Raw genomic sequence first — 14,978 nt, 5'->3', positions numbered from 1 at the left:
TTTTTCTGACAGCACATTTTCAGTGGATCATAGATTTTTGTTTTTGTTTTATGTTGATTCATGTTTTTTTACATGGTTGTACTACAAAACAAGTCCCGTAAAACCATTTTGTTCTTAAAGCGTCGGGGGCCGACACTGTAAAATTACAACGACTGACATCCGAGTAAACAAGCTCATTAACCAAAAATACAATATCGCTAATTACACCGATTAGAATCGGCTCAGCCTTACCTTCAACTTGTAAATAAGTTACGCCGAAGATTCCTTTAAACTCGTCGGTGGATAGGCCGCAGATATAAACTCCAGCATCTAATAAATTCACTTCCTGGACGTCCAGGAAGATGTCTGTCCCGTTCGACGTCATGCTGTATTTGTCACCTTGACCTTCATCACACAGCACAGCTCTGGATTCGGAGCTGGTCATAGTCGAGATGCAGCCGATGTTGCCGCCGTCGGCCAGTTTGGACCACGAGACGTGAGAGGGAAGATTGCTGAGGTTGGCGCACGACAGGGTGACGTGTCCTCCAGCCTGAACCGTCACTGAGTGAAACCGACAGAGCGTCAAACGGACACGACCTGGAACGAGACGATGAAACATCTTACAGAGTTTAAATTTAACCAGAAGAAAAGAGGCATTTCAGGTATTGATTGTTCTAAAAAAAAAAAAACAAACATGGATGAACTTACTGAGGGTCCAGATTAAGGGGAGCAGGAAGGTGAAGTTTGTCATGTTGCACCTGATGAGACTCGACGGTAAACTGTGACTAGTGAGAAAGGAGGAGGCGTGTTCTCTGGCTGAACCAATTGGTCAGAAACATTTAAAGAAACAGGTGGAATAAATATTAGTAGTCGAACAAAACACTGAAAAAGAACCCGATTTGATTAATAAAAATAGTGGTTTATGCAAACAATTGTTGAAAATGGTTTGAAGTTTCGTGAGAAACAGAAAAGCTTTCTTATGTTGCATAAAATCACTCTGACTTATTTCTCTTTTACCAACTACAGACGTTCAGCACACAGAATCACATCAAGAAACAGCTGAGGCGTCTCTTTAGAAGTCATAAAACTTGTGAGAGCAACAAAAAAATCATACCAGACCTTCGACAGTTGCCTGAATATGACTTATGAAAGCTAACGGTAGATGCTGTAGTGAGAATCAACAACAGAAGAGTTTGCAGTATTTTTGACGCCCTTTGTGCTGTTTCCTATCTAAGTATCCGGTGCCTTTAACACAGTTAACGCTGTGATACAATGCAGTGTTGTGTGTGTGCTGTCATGCAGGAGGTGCGTTTTTTTATTGACAAGATATTTATATACATGCGATTTATTTTGCTGATCAAATCACGTTTACTCCTTTGGAATGGTGACTTGTGGGACGGATAGCTCGGCCCTAACTTATCCAGCATTAGTGTCTGATCCCATAAATATGTTTCTGTTTCTGCGGAAATTGTAAAAAAAAAAAAAAAAAGATATAAAAAAATATAAATGTAAATCTAAACCTTGTAGAAATACTTTGTAGAAGAGCTTAAGTTGACATAGCAGCAATCATCATGATAAATCCTTTGAATTTAGAATGGGTTCTAGTTCAAGCTTATATATCTGAGAAGGTGGGACAAAAATCTAATTCAGTTCATTTGTATAGGGCCAATTGGTACTTCACAAATGCAATAATGAGACATTGCTTCAGTTCGATTAAATCCTGTAGATTGATATTATCAAACAAAATATTAAGCTCAGTTTATTATTGTAATTAGCTTAAAACGTTTTGCATCTAAGGAAAACCAGCAGATTGCTTTGAGTCATTGACTTCATTCCTCCTGCTGGTCACAGTGGAAAATCGCTCGTCTTGTGTCATTGACTTTACAGCAATCCCTCATACCAAGCAAGCATGTGGCGCCAGTAGAGATGAAAGATTCTGTCATGACGTATGCATTGGGATGGACCCAAATGCAGCAGGCTTGAGACACCAGGTGGTGAAAATTGCGTAAAAAAAAAGATGAACAACAAAAACTTACAAAAATCACAAAAAACAAACAAACAATGAAGCTTAAAAGAGTGCAAACCATAAGTCCGGGGGGAAGTGAGGCAGGGAACAGATGGGAAAATTAACAGGAGTAGACGAGAGGAACCGGCGAGTGATGACTAACAATGAAGAGCTGAAATACTGGGAGGTTCACTGTTGGGACAACAGACCTGGGCTGATGAGTCACCTGATTGTAACAGCAGTAAGGCAACTACTTACCCCTACCAAGGTGTAAGATATACAATCTCTGAACAGAATTTGAAGCAGGTAGGCTACAGGAGCAGAACATGTCCCACTAGTCGGATAAAAACATGAAACTGAGTCTACAATTGCTAGTTCTATTAAATTTGAACAACAAAAGATCAGAAAAAAATGTTAATGATAACAGCAGAATTTATTTTGACAGGAAAACAATCAGACATAGAGTGCAACTAATGTACTTTACTGATATTTTATGGTTGGAGCTGCTTTTCTACTATTGTCCCTTGTTGGGCTTTTACATAATCAAAAGGTCTAGAAGCTCAAGCTCAAACTACATTAGTAGTTATAATAGTTATAGTTATAGTAGTTATAGTTATACATTAGTAGCAAAAGAACTAGATCCACATAATGGTACAAAATCATCTTTCAGTTGAAAATAGTGGTTTGGAAAGCAACATGAATAAAGATCTGGACAACCAGTTGCAGTTTGACAACATTTTGAACTAGGCGTAAGGGAGCAACAGCAGGTTGGGCAACACCAAATGTAAGTCCATATCAATCGAACTGAGACATAATGAAAGTATGGACTACTGTTTCAACACTGATGTTGGACAGAAACAGATTCAATCTTTACTGATTTCCTCAACTGGTAAAAACGAGACTTCACAACAGAGTTCACTTGACTGTTCATTTTCAAAAGATTGTCCATTTTTTACTCCTACATTTATTTACAGGGTTAGTTCATGTGGTGCCAAAGGTGGAAGGTTCATAATTCCCATTAAAATTCATAGCACTTTCTGATGTCAGCCATACAGTCAAGGAGGGGCCTAACATAGTGTGTTCTGCGTTTCGATTGGAAATAGAGATGGCAATCATTTGCAAAACGATGAAAGCAGACGTTTAAAAAAAAAGAAAAAAGGCTGATGTCCAAGAATAGAGCCTTGCGGTACACCCCAGGGCAGCAGAGCACAGTCTGAGCTCAGACCACAGAAACTAACACGAAAACGTCTGTCAGTGATGTACAAGCGAAACCAGTGAAGAGCCTCTGATACCCACCCACTGCTTCAGCCTTGAGACGAGGAAGTCATGATCGATGGCTGATATCATTTGGACATTACAGTCAACATTATTGCCTAGAAAGTTACCAGTCTGCAAAATTTTCTTATAGTTAATCTTGACCTGTCGCCAGGTTCTCATTGGTCCAGTCGTGTGGGGTTTTTTTCTGCTTAAATATTGATAAGATTGGTAACAAAAATAAGAGTGTGATATCAGAGCAGTGGCAAGGAAAGGATATTTTATGGTAATTACAAGTTCATTCTATTGTTTGCTATTGCAGTTTAAGTATGATGTGCTTCAGCTCCTCATAATCCTCCATCAAGAGTTGTTGATCCTTTGGTGTGACGTATGTCACACTCAGATATCCATTCCAGTGAATCTGTGATCGAACTCATGGTGTGTTGAGGAAAGCTGTGGACCCACATTTACCTGAGTTACTTAACCCTGGTTCGACACAGGGTGTACCTGTGTACCTCCTGACTCTGGTTTGACCTTCGTGAAACAGGTAAAGCCAGGATGAACTGATCACACTAGGTCAAACTTGGCTTTATCTCTTTTCATGGATTTCTGAATTCTGCCTTTGTGAAACAGCCCTCTGGTTTGACATTGTTCACCACTGGATCCTTCTAAATCCTTCTCCTTTGCCCTTCTGTTCCCTTCATCACAGTATTGTAAGTTATATTTAAAAAATTCTTCACTTTACCTTTCTGTGCCTGGGCTTCCTGCATTTGGCTCCAACTACAACCGTGACGTTACAGGTTTTAGCTTCCGTTATCATACCACACCACAAAAGATCCATGTGGGAGAGGAAATATCCGTTTTACTCTTCTGCCACGGTTAAGATTGGTTCATGTTTACTCTATTTGTGCTTATGCTCAGCGATAATTGAAAACCAAAAGAACATTGAAGTACCGATAGGGACAGAAGCTATTTCACGACAGTATAAGTTTCAGTTGACCTTTGCCCTTGCTCTAAGCTGAAAACAAACTAATGTAAATTTATACTAAATTTAGTTATCAACAGCAACGAAGACATGAACTGCCTCTAAGTTTTAACAGAACATGACCCAAAAGATCCCAATCAATTCATTGACTATTAATATCCCTGCAGAACTCCGACTGTCAAACTGTTATAATCAGTTAAAATGACTCATTAGCAGCCGATGCTAAAGAGCTCAACCTTCCTGACACATTGACCACTGGATCATAAGATCAAGTTTGTATAAAATGGAGAAATTAGAATGGCTGCCATAAACAATTTTTTAAAAAAATACCCCGGTTATTAAATATTTCCAGATTAAATTGTTTATAAATTGAAAGGCAGTGGTGCTCTGATGCAGAGAGCTTAAAGCAGTCTTTGTGGTATTTTGTTTTTCTCATCTGCCGCCACCACAGTGGAAACAAGCAGCTGCCGGCATGTACCAGCGTTCCTCTGCCTCACCTCTAAGCATAGATTCAAAAAGCTTTATTTGGCCTCCCTTACTCGTTTCTTACAAGTTTGAAAAGTCAATAAACAGAAACTTTTTCTAACTAAAAAAAGCAACAAAAAAGAAAAAAAAACTTCACCATTTTTTTTTTTTTTGCTATCAGTTGCTGTTTCTCTTGGTGAGTCTATCTTGTAGCCGCATACAGAACACATGACTCTCGTTCTGCTGCTGGTCTTCTGTTGGTTTTTGCTTTTGGAGGGAAACTCAGCGCTGCGTAGTTCTGGGTGCAAGAGTCCAAATTCTGTAAAATAAAAGAACTGACAGTCACTAACTCAGAAACCTACAGAACGGTTTTAATTGAGGAAATATGTCATTTGTTTCAAATTGATTACCTCACAGTGTTGAGCGTTATTTCTGTGTGTTGGAGCTGAAAACAACCACAACTCTTAATACGGTTGGCTTAATGTGAGCATTTCTACACAAATAAACATCTCACTTTTCAGCGGGAATTAAAATATTTATACCTGTACGCAAAGTCCTGATTTTGACAACCAAACTGATGATGACCATAGCAAGAAAAATGACTACACCACCCAGGATCCAATTCAGCAGGTTGCCTGGTTCTTCAATCTGATGTAAAAGACTGACTAGGGAAAAATAGAAGATACATCAGCGTTGGAATGTAATCAGTATTTAGTAAGTCACTTGAAATACGAGGGATCACAATCTTACCTTCGACATGTAAATATGTTGCGGCGAAGACTCCAGGGAAATCCTCAGCATAAAACCCACAGAAATACAATCCGGAGTCGGTCACCTCCACCTGTTTGATGTCCAGAAATATGTTTGTGACGTTGGATCTCATGGTAAATTTGCCCCGTTGAAATTCACCGTGCAACGAAGGAACGGCTTCGGAGGTGGACATAGACGAGATCCGGCTCACGTCGGGTCCGTCGTTCAGCTTGAACCAGAAAATGTGACCAGCAATTCGGCTAAGGTTGGCGCATCGCAGAGTGACTTCTTCATCGGGTCGAACCGTCACGGTTTGAAACAGGGAAGCTGACAGAGCGACCCAACCTGAAACAAACAAATAATAATAAATAATACTAATAATAATAAAAATAAAACACAGCATGTTTTTTGTTAAGTTCAAAACAATGAATGTGAAATGGTGGATTGCAGTACAGTGAGCCAGTGAACGTACTAAGAAAAGACATGTAGGTGTACTTACTGAGGTTGCAGAGTAAAGCGAGCATCAAGCTGAAGTTTCCCATTGTGAACGCAGTAAGAGCCTGAATGGACAGTGTTAGTGACTGAACTGTGCTCCAGTAGCAATGATTTCACTGTCAGGAGGTGGGGTGTTCTTTTAGTATCCGGTTAACATTCACAGTGAGAATGAATTTTGTTTAAATATAACTTTGAGGTGAAAAAAAAGAAAAGAAAAAGAGACAAAATAAATAATTATTCTTTTTTACTTTGTTCAACAGAGTATATGTAAAAACCTAAAACTCCACCTTTTTGCTGTGTATTTTGAAGGAAAACAGTAAGGTCATCAATTATGTCAACTTATCCATTGTGATGTTTAAATACTGTGTGTGAACAGGAAAAATAAAATGTGTTCACCTCTATTAAGTTTGTCTGCTTCGCTTTATCATGGTTGGCAATTCTGACTGGAACTTCACTCTGACAAAAAAGTTAAACAAGTCTCACAAACAGGATCCACAATGCTCCAACTTTTATTGGTCACTGTATGACCAACATCCATCAGCATTTCATAACAAAGACAAGCATCTCCTGGACAACTTAAACCACCGACCAGTCAGCTAACAGCTAGGCGAGTGCCACCTTGGGGGAGTCAGACTGGGCCATAGACTGCAGAGTGGTGGTACAGTAAAAATGCTATTTTGTCTCATTTCCCTGCAGTTTCAGATCGTGATAAATGGTACGGCAGAATTTGAATAGTAAAGCCTTTTAACTCACCCAAACAGAAACACGTGGATTTGATTTGAGTGTTAGAACTCTGCAGTCGATTCAAAACCAGACACTTGAACGCATCAAGTGACAGTCTGCCTGTGTATGTGCTGTCAATGTAAGAACTGCATTGAAGTAAAACTTCTCATGAACATAAGAACCTGATGTACATACAGTACATACAATTGTTGAAGCAATACCAAAAACACAAGCGACCTCAGGCACTATTTTCACTGAATCGGCAATAACTAGATTAAAGCAGTGGGTGCTGCAATGAACAGAAAAAGGTACGTTTAGCCTCTGGTTTAATCCATGCAGCAACTCCCTAGCGCACCAGCATCACTGATGCACCTCTGACCTACAGTATTTGAGACAATATCTTTCTAGACACTGTATTATTTTCTGACCGAGTCCTGATGCATATAGTTCACTGGCTCTTTGTAGATCTAAAATCTTTTGAGCACTGTGCCGTCGTAATCATACTTCAGTACCAGTGACAGCTGGTAAGTTTTCGTATTCTCTCTGTCCTTCAGTTGTCCTTCAGGACGGTCTGCTGGACTTTGAGATACATCTAGGGAAAAAAAGAGTGGCAGAAACTCAAAGACTATGTAGAATGGATTTCACATAGAATAAGATGGAATATGACTGGCTATAACAACCATGTGTAAAAGAAAATGGTGTCCCGTTGCAGTAATGCACTAGACTTCACCATCATGTTTATTTAGACTTTCTGAAATTATCATAAACCCACATTAATAAATTGGTGAAATAATATTGACCACAAAACACTGTATTTATAAAAGATATCAACATTTTTCCCACACAATCATAACAAACATTTTTAATGTTCTCTTCAGAATATTTATTTACCATTAATCTATTTGTATGATTTGTTCTTTAAATTGCCATCTATATAATTTTTCGGTCTCAGGAAATGATTGAGAGATGAAGAGACTGATGTCTGGTTGTTTAGGTTCCTCTCCTGATCCATTCTGTCTGATATCAAACCCACTGGGTGCCACTGAATATCGCCAACACATTTATTTTAATGCCCCTATTAAACTTCACTGTGATTGGCAATCATGTACTGAAGTGAGTATTTCAAAAGTAGCGGACAATAATGGCAGATGAAATTCAACAATTAATGATACTTAGTCAGGCAACATCCACTGCATTTTCAAGAACATTGACAGTCGTCCCTGGGTGGGCTCGAAGCACCAACCTTTCGGTTAACAGCCGAACGCGCTAACCAATTGCGCCACAGAGACAGAGATGCTGAAATGGTACAGTTAGCCGTGACAGAGGTTCATCACATGTGCAACCTTACAGCCTTGCTTCTGAAATCCAATGCAATAACTGTTGCAAAAGACAGAGTTGAGCGGTATGATGATGGGGAATTGCTTCAACCACTGCTTGCGCCTCTCGCCAAACCTTATAGATTTCTATACTGTCCTTACCACAGTTCAAAGTCAAAAGATGTAGTAATGCAAAAATTGCGTTTGGTCAAAGTCCTTTTCAAGTAGCAATGAGGTACTGAAGTGAGTATTTCAAAGGCAGCAGCCATGAATGGCAGATGAAATCCAACAATCATTGATACTTAGTCAGGCAACATCCACTGTCTTTTCAAGAACATTGACAGTCGTCCCTGGGTGGGCTCGAACCACCAACCTTTCGGTTAACAGCCGAACGCGCTAACCAATTGCGCCACAGAGACAGAGATGCTGAAATGGTACAGTTAGCCGTGACAGAGGTTCATCACATGTGCAACATTACAGCCTTGCTTCTGAAATCCAATGCAATAACTGTTGCAAAAGACAGAGTTGAGCGGTATGATGATGGGGAATTGCTTCAACCACTGCTTGCGCCCCTCGCCAAACCTTATAGATTTCTATACTGTCCTTACCACAGTTCAAAGTCAAAAGATCCAGCAATTCAAAAGTTGCGTTTGGTCAAAGTCCTTTTCAAGCAGCAATGAGGTACTGAAGTGAGTATTTCAAAAGCAGCAGCCATGAATGGCAGATGAAATTCAACAATCATTGATACTTAGTCAGGCAACATCCACTGTCTTTTCAAGAACATTGACAGTCGTCCCTGGGTGGGCTCGAACCACCAACCTTTCGGTTAACAGCCGAACGCCCTAACCAATTGCGCCACAGAGACAGAGATGCTGAAATGGTACAGTAAGCCGTGACACAGGTTCATCACATGTGCAACATTACAGCCTTGCTTCTGAAATCCAATGCAATAACTGTTGCAAAAGACAGAGTTGAGCGGTATGATGATGGGGAATTGCTTCAACCACTGCTTGCGCCTCTCGCCAAACCTTATAGATTTCTATACTGTCCTTACCACAGTTCAAAGTCAAAAGATGTAGTAATGCAAAAACTGCGTTTGGTCAAAGTCCTTTTCAAGTAGCAATGAGGTACTGAAGTGAGTATTTCAAAAGTAGCAGACAAGATTGGCAGATGAAATTCAACAATCATTGATACTTAGTCAGGCAACATCCACTGCCTTTTCAAGAACATTGACAGTCGTCCCTGGGTGGGCTCGAACCACCAACCTTTCGGTTAACAGCCGAACGCGCTAACCAATTGCGCCACAGAGACAGAGATGCTGAAATGGTACAGTTAGCCGTGACAGAGGTTCATCACATGTGCAACATTACAGCCTTGCTTCTGAAATCCAATGCAATAACTGTTGCAAAAGACAGAGTTGAGCGGTATGATGATGGGGAATTGCTTCAACCACTGCTTGCGCCTCTCGCCAAACCTTATAGATTTCTATACTGTCCTTACCACAGTTCAAAGTCAAAAGATGTAGTAATGCAAAAATTGCGTTTGGTCAAAGTCCTTTTCAAGTAGCAATGAGGTACTGAAGTGAGTATTTCAAAAGCAGCAGCCATGAATGGCAGATGAAATCCAACAATTAATGATACTTAGTCAGGCAACATCCACTGTCTTCTCAAGAACATTGACAGTCGTCCCTGGGTGGGCTCGAACCACCAACCTTTCGGTTAACAGCCGAACGCGCTAACCAATTGCGCCACAGAGACAGAGATGCTGAAATGGTACAGTTAGCCGTGACAGAGGTTCATCACATGTGCAACATTACAGCCTTGCTTCTGAAATCCAATGCAATAACTGTTGCAAAAGACAGAGTTGAGCGGTATGATGATGGGGAATTGCTTCAACCACTGCTTGCGCCTCTCGCCAAACCTTATAGATTTCTATACTGTCCTTACCACAGTTCAAAGTCAAAAGATGTAGTAATGCAAAAATTGCGTTTGGTCAAAGTCCTTTTCAAGTAGCAATGAGGTACTGAAGTGAGTATTTCAAAAGTAGCAGACAAGATTGGCAGATGAAATTCAACAATTAATGATACTTAGTCAGGCAACATCCACTGCCTTTTCAAGAACATTGACAGTCGTCCCTGGGTGGGCTCGAACCACCAACCTTTCGGTTAACAGCCGAACGCGCTAACCAATTGCGCCACAGAGACAGAGATGCTGAAATGGTACAGTTAGCCGTGACAGAGGTTCATCACATGTGCAACCTTACAGCCTTGCTTCTGAGATCCAATGCAATAACTGTTGCAAAAGACAGAGTTGAGCGGTATGATGATGGGGAATTGCTTCAACCACTGCTTGCGCCTCTCGCCAAACCTTATAGATTTCTATACTGTCCTTACCACAGTTCAAAGTCAAAAGATGTAGTAATGCAAAAATTGCGTTTGGTCAAAGTCCTTTTCAAGTAGCAATGAGGTACTGAAGTGAGTATTTCAAAGGCAGCAGCCATGAATGGCAGATGAAATCCAACAATCATTGATACTTAGTCAGGCAACATCCACTGTCTTTTCAAGAACATTGACAGTCGTCCCTGGGTGGGCTCGAACCACCAACCTTTCGGTTAACAGCCGAACGCGCTAACCAATTGCGCCACAGAGACAGAGATGCTGAAATGGTACAGTTAGCCGTGACAGAGGTTCATCACATGTGCAACATTACAGCCTTGCTTCTGAGATCCAATGCAATAACTGTTGCAAAAGACAGAGCTGAGCGGTATGATGATGGGGAATTGCTTCAACCACTGCTTGCGCCTCTCGCCAAACCTTATAGATTTCTATACTGTCCTTACCACAGTTCAAAGTCAAAAGATGTAGTAATGCAAAAATTGCGTTTGGTCAAAGTCCTTTTCAAGTAGCAATGAGGTACTGTAGTGAGTATTTCAAAAGTAGCAGACAAGATTGGCAGATGAAATTCAACAATCATTGATACTTAGTCAGGCAACATCCACTGTCTTTTCAAGAACATTGACAGTCGTCCCTGGGTGGGCTCGAACCACCAACCTTTCGGTTAACAGCCGAACGCGCTAACCAATTGCGCCACAGAGACAGAGATGCTGAAATGGTACAGTTAGCCGTGACAGAGGTTCATCACATGTGCAACATTACAGCCTTGCTTCTGAAATCCAATGCAATAACTGTTGCAAAAGACAGAGTTGAGCGGTATGATGATGGGGAATTGCTTCAACCACTGCTTGCGCCTCTCGCCAAACCTTATAGATTTCTATACTGTCCTTACCACAGTTCAAAGTCAAAAGATGTAGTAATGCAAAAATTGCGTTTGGTCAAAGTCCTTTTCAAGTAGCAATGAGGTACTGAAGTGAGTATTTCAAAAGTAGCAGACAAGATTGGCAGATGAAATTCAACAATTAATGATACTTAGTCAGGCAACATCCACTGCCTTTTCAAGAACATTGACAGTCGTCCCTGGGTGGGCTCGAACCACCAACCTTTCGGTTAACAGCCGAACGCGCTAACCAATTGCGCCACAGAGACAGAGATGCTGAAATGGTACAGTTAGCCGTGACAGAGGTTCATCACATGTGCAACCTTACAGCCTTGCTTCTGAGATCCAATGCAATAACTGTTGCAAAAGACAGAGTTGAGCGGTATGATGATGGGGAATTGCTTCAACCACTGCTTGCGCCTCTCGCCAAACCTTATAGATTTCTATACTGTCCTTACCACAGTTCAAAGTCAAAAGATGTAGTAATGCAAAAATTGCGTTTGGTCAAAGTCCTTTTCAAGTAGCAATGAGGTACTGAAGTGAGTATTTCAAAGGCAGCAGCCATGAATGGCAGATGAAATCCAACAATCATTGATACTTAGTCAGGCAACATCCACTGTCTTTTCAAGAACATTGACAGTCGTCCCTGGGTGGGCTCGAACCACCAACCTTTCGGTTAACAGCCGAACGCGCTAACCAATTGCGCCACAGAGACAGAGATGCTGAAATGGTACAGTTAGCCGTGACAGAGGTTCATCACATGTGCAACATTACAGCCTTGCTTCTGAGATCCAATGCAATAACTGTTGCAAAAGACAGAGCTGAGCGGTATGATGATGGGGAATTGCTTCAACCACTGCTTGCGCCTCTCGCCAAACCTTATAGATTTCTATACTGTCCTTACCACAGTTCAAAGTCAAAAGATGTAGTAATGCAAAAATTGCGTTTGGTCAAAGTCCTTTTCAAGCAGCAATGAGGTACTGAAGTGAGTATTTCAAAAGCAGCAGCCATGAATGGCAGATGAAATCCAACAATCATTGATACTTAGTCAGGCAACATCCACTGTCTTTTCAAGAACATTGACAGTCGTCCCTGGGTGGGCTCGAACCACCAACCTTTCGGTTAACAGCCGAACGCGCTAACCAATTGCGCCACAGAGACAGAGATGCTGAAATGGTACAGTTAGCCGTGACAGAGGTTCATCACATGTGCAACATTACAGCCTTGCTTCTGAAATCCAATGCAATAACTGTTGCAAAAGACAGAGTTGAGCGGTATGATGATGGGGAATTGCTTCAACCACTGCTTGCGCCTCTCGCCAAACCTTATAGATTTCTATACTGTCCTTACCACAGTTCAAAGTCAAAAGATGTAGTAATGCAAAAATTGCGTTTGGTCAAAGTCCTTTTCAAGTAGCAATGAGGTACTGAAGTGAGTATTTCAAAAGTAGCAGACAAGATTGGCAGATGAAATTCAACAATTAATGATACTTAGTCAGGCAACATCCACTGCCTTTTCAAGAACATTGACAGTCGTCCCTGGGTGGGCTCGAACCACCAACCTTTCGGTTAACAGCCGAACGCGCTAACCAATTGCGCCACAGAGACAGAGATGCTGAAATGGTACAGTTAGCCGTGACAGAGGTTCATCACATGTGCAACCTTACAGCCTTGCTTCTGAGATCCAATGCAATAACTGTTGCAAAAGACAGAGTTGAGCGGTATGATGATGGGGAATTGCTTCAACCACTGCTTGCGCCTCTCGCCAAACCTTATAGATTTCTATACTGTCCTTACCACAGTTCAAAGTCAAAAGATGTAGTAATGCAAAAATTGCGTTTGGTCAAAGTCCTTTTCAAGTAGCAATGAGGTACTGAAGTGAGTATTTCAAAGGCAGCAGCCATGAATGGCAGATGAAATCCAACAATCATTGATACTTAGTCAGGCAACATCCACTGTCTTTTCAAGAACATTGACAGTCGTCCCTGGGTGGGCTCGAACCACCAACCTTTCGGTTAACAGCCGAACGCGCTAACCAATTGCGCCACAGAGACAGAGATGCTGAAATGGTACAGTTAGCCGTGACAGAGGTTCATCACATGTGCAACATTACAGCCTTGCTTCTGAGATCCAATGCAATAACTGTTGCAAAAGACAGAGCTGAGCGGTATGATGATGGGGAATTGCTTCAACCACTGCTTGCGCCTCTCGCCAAACCTTATAGATTTCTATACTGTCCTTACCACAGTTCAAAGTCAAAAGATGTAGTAATGCAAAAATTGCGTTTGGTCAAAGTCCTTTTCAAGTAGCAATGAGGTACTGAAGTGAGTATTTCAAAAGCAGCAGCCATGAATGGCAGATGAAATCCAACAATTAATGATACTTAGTCAGGCAACATCCACTGTCTTCTCAAGAACATTGACAGTCGTCCCTGGGTGGGCTCGAACCACCAACCTTTCGGTTAACAGCCGAACGCGCTAACCAATTGCGCCACAGAGACAGAGATGCTGAAATGGTACAGTTAGCCGTGACAGAGGTTCATCACATGTGCAACCTTACAGCCTTGCTTCTGAGATCCAATGCAATAACTGTTGCAAAAGACAGAGTTGAGCGGTATGATGATGGGGAATTGCTTCAACCACTGCTTGCGCCTCTCGCCAAACCTTATAGATTTCTATACTGTCCTTACCACAGTTCAAAGTCAAAAGATGTAGTAATGCAAAAATTGCGTTTGGTCAAAGTCCTTTTCAAGTAGCAATGAGGTACTGAAGTGAGTATTTCAAAGGCAGCAGCCATGAATGGCAGATGAAATCCAACAATCATTGATACTTAGTCAGGCAACATCCACTGTCTTTTCAAGAACATTGACAGTCGTCCCTGGGTGGGCTCGAACCACCAACCTTTCGGTTAACAGCCGAACGCGCTAACCAATTGCGCCACAGAGACAGAGATGCTGAAATGGTACAGTTAGCCGTGACAGAGGTTCATCACATGTGCAACATTACAGCCTTGCTTCTGAGATCCAATGCAATAACTGTTGCAAAAGACAGAGCTGAGCGGTATGATGATGGGGAATTGCTTCAACCACTGCTTGCGCCTCTCGCCAAACCTTATAGATTTCTATACTGTCCTTACCACAGTTCAAAGTCAAAAGATGTAGTAATGCAAAAATTGCGTTTGGTCAAAGTCCTTTTCAAGTAGCAATGAGGTACTGTAGTGAGTATTTCAAAAGTAGCAGACAAGATTGGCAGATGAAATTCAACAATCATTGATACTTAGTCAGGCAACATCCACTGTCTTTTCAAGAACATTGACAGTCGTCCCTGGGTGGGCTCGAACCACCAACCTTTCGGTTAACAGCCGAACGCGCTAACCAATTGCGCCACAGAGACAGAGATGCTGAAATGGTACAGTTAGCCGTGACAGAGGTTCATCACATGTGCAACATTACAGCCTTGCTTCTGAAATCCAATGCAATAACTGTTGCAAAAGACAGAGTTGAGCGGTATGATGATGGGGAATTGCTTCAACCACTGCTTGCGCCTCTCGCCAAACCTTATAGATTTCTATACTGTCCTTACCACAGTTCAAAGTCAAAAGATGTAGTAATGCAAAAATTGCGTTTGGTCAAAGTCCTTTTCAAGTAGCAATGAGGTACTGAAGTGAGTATTTCAAAAGTAGCAGACAAGATTGGCAGATGAAATTCAACAATTAATGATACTTAGTCAGGCAACA

At 41.4% G+C, this 14,978-nt stretch overlaps 1 protein-coding gene and 16 non-coding genes across 17 annotated transcripts; all 17 read right to left on the bottom strand.

Moving 5' to 3' along the window:
• Positions 1-114: 114 nt before the first annotated feature.
• Positions 115-5,980, bottom strand: LOC116733082 (uncharacterized). The gene is made up of 5 exons (XM_032583779.1): positions 5,938-5,980; positions 5,439-5,783; positions 5,231-5,353; positions 254-576; positions 115-135 (listed from the first exon to the last, which is right to left on the bottom strand). Exons 1-5 carry the CDS (start codon positions 5,978-5,980, stop codon positions 115-117), a joined length of 855 nt encoding a protein of 284 aa, XP_032439670.1.
• Positions 5,981-7,871: 1,891 nt separating this feature from the next.
• trnan-guu (transfer RNA asparagine (anticodon GUU)) lies at positions 7,872-7,945 on the bottom strand. The gene has a single exon. It is a non-coding gene; the product is annotated as a tRNA-Asn (tRNA).
• A 372-nt stretch (positions 7,946-8,317) lies between these two features.
• Positions 8,318-8,391, bottom strand: trnan-guu (transfer RNA asparagine (anticodon GUU)). Its single transcript has one exon. It is a non-coding gene; the product is annotated as a tRNA-Asn (tRNA).
• Positions 8,392-8,763: 372 nt separating this feature from the next.
• Positions 8,764-8,837, bottom strand: trnan-guu (transfer RNA asparagine (anticodon GUU)). Its single transcript has one exon. It is a non-coding gene; the product is annotated as a tRNA-Asn (tRNA).
• Positions 8,838-9,209: 372 nt separating this feature from the next.
• trnan-guu (transfer RNA asparagine (anticodon GUU)) lies at positions 9,210-9,283 on the bottom strand. The gene has a single exon. It is a non-coding gene; the product is annotated as a tRNA-Asn (tRNA).
• A 372-nt stretch (positions 9,284-9,655) lies between these two features.
• On the bottom strand, positions 9,656-9,729 carry trnan-guu (transfer RNA asparagine (anticodon GUU)). Its single transcript has one exon. It is a non-coding gene; the product is annotated as a tRNA-Asn (tRNA).
• Positions 9,730-10,101: 372 nt separating this feature from the next.
• Positions 10,102-10,175, bottom strand: trnan-guu (transfer RNA asparagine (anticodon GUU)). Its single transcript has one exon. It is a non-coding gene; the product is annotated as a tRNA-Asn (tRNA).
• Positions 10,176-10,547: 372 nt separating this feature from the next.
• Positions 10,548-10,621, bottom strand: trnan-guu (transfer RNA asparagine (anticodon GUU)). Its single transcript has one exon. It is a non-coding gene; the product is annotated as a tRNA-Asn (tRNA).
• A 372-nt stretch (positions 10,622-10,993) lies between these two features.
• Positions 10,994-11,067, bottom strand: trnan-guu (transfer RNA asparagine (anticodon GUU)). The gene has a single exon. It is a non-coding gene; the product is annotated as a tRNA-Asn (tRNA).
• A 372-nt stretch (positions 11,068-11,439) lies between these two features.
• Positions 11,440-11,513, bottom strand: trnan-guu (transfer RNA asparagine (anticodon GUU)). The gene has a single exon. It is a non-coding gene; the product is annotated as a tRNA-Asn (tRNA).
• A 372-nt stretch (positions 11,514-11,885) lies between these two features.
• trnan-guu (transfer RNA asparagine (anticodon GUU)) lies at positions 11,886-11,959 on the bottom strand. The gene has a single exon. It is a non-coding gene; the product is annotated as a tRNA-Asn (tRNA).
• Positions 11,960-12,331: 372 nt separating this feature from the next.
• trnan-guu (transfer RNA asparagine (anticodon GUU)) lies at positions 12,332-12,405 on the bottom strand. The gene has a single exon. It is a non-coding gene; the product is annotated as a tRNA-Asn (tRNA).
• Positions 12,406-12,777: 372 nt separating this feature from the next.
• Positions 12,778-12,851, bottom strand: trnan-guu (transfer RNA asparagine (anticodon GUU)). Its single transcript has one exon. It is a non-coding gene; the product is annotated as a tRNA-Asn (tRNA).
• A 372-nt stretch (positions 12,852-13,223) lies between these two features.
• trnan-guu (transfer RNA asparagine (anticodon GUU)) lies at positions 13,224-13,297 on the bottom strand. Its single transcript has one exon. It is a non-coding gene; the product is annotated as a tRNA-Asn (tRNA).
• A 372-nt stretch (positions 13,298-13,669) lies between these two features.
• On the bottom strand, positions 13,670-13,743 carry trnan-guu (transfer RNA asparagine (anticodon GUU)). The gene has a single exon. It is a non-coding gene; the product is annotated as a tRNA-Asn (tRNA).
• A 372-nt stretch (positions 13,744-14,115) lies between these two features.
• Positions 14,116-14,189, bottom strand: trnan-guu (transfer RNA asparagine (anticodon GUU)). Its single transcript has one exon. It is a non-coding gene; the product is annotated as a tRNA-Asn (tRNA).
• A 372-nt stretch (positions 14,190-14,561) lies between these two features.
• trnan-guu (transfer RNA asparagine (anticodon GUU)) lies at positions 14,562-14,635 on the bottom strand. Its single transcript has one exon. It is a non-coding gene; the product is annotated as a tRNA-Asn (tRNA).
• Positions 14,636-14,978: the final 343 nt, after the last annotated feature.

Source organism: Xiphophorus hellerii, chromosome 14 (assembly GCF_003331165.1).
Source record: "Xiphophorus hellerii strain 12219 chromosome 14, Xiphophorus_hellerii-4.1, whole genome shotgun sequence".
Lineage (NCBI taxonomy): Eukaryota > Metazoa > Chordata > Actinopteri > Cyprinodontiformes > Poeciliidae > Xiphophorus > Xiphophorus hellerii.
This window is presented reverse-complemented; position numbering and strand designations above follow the sequence as displayed.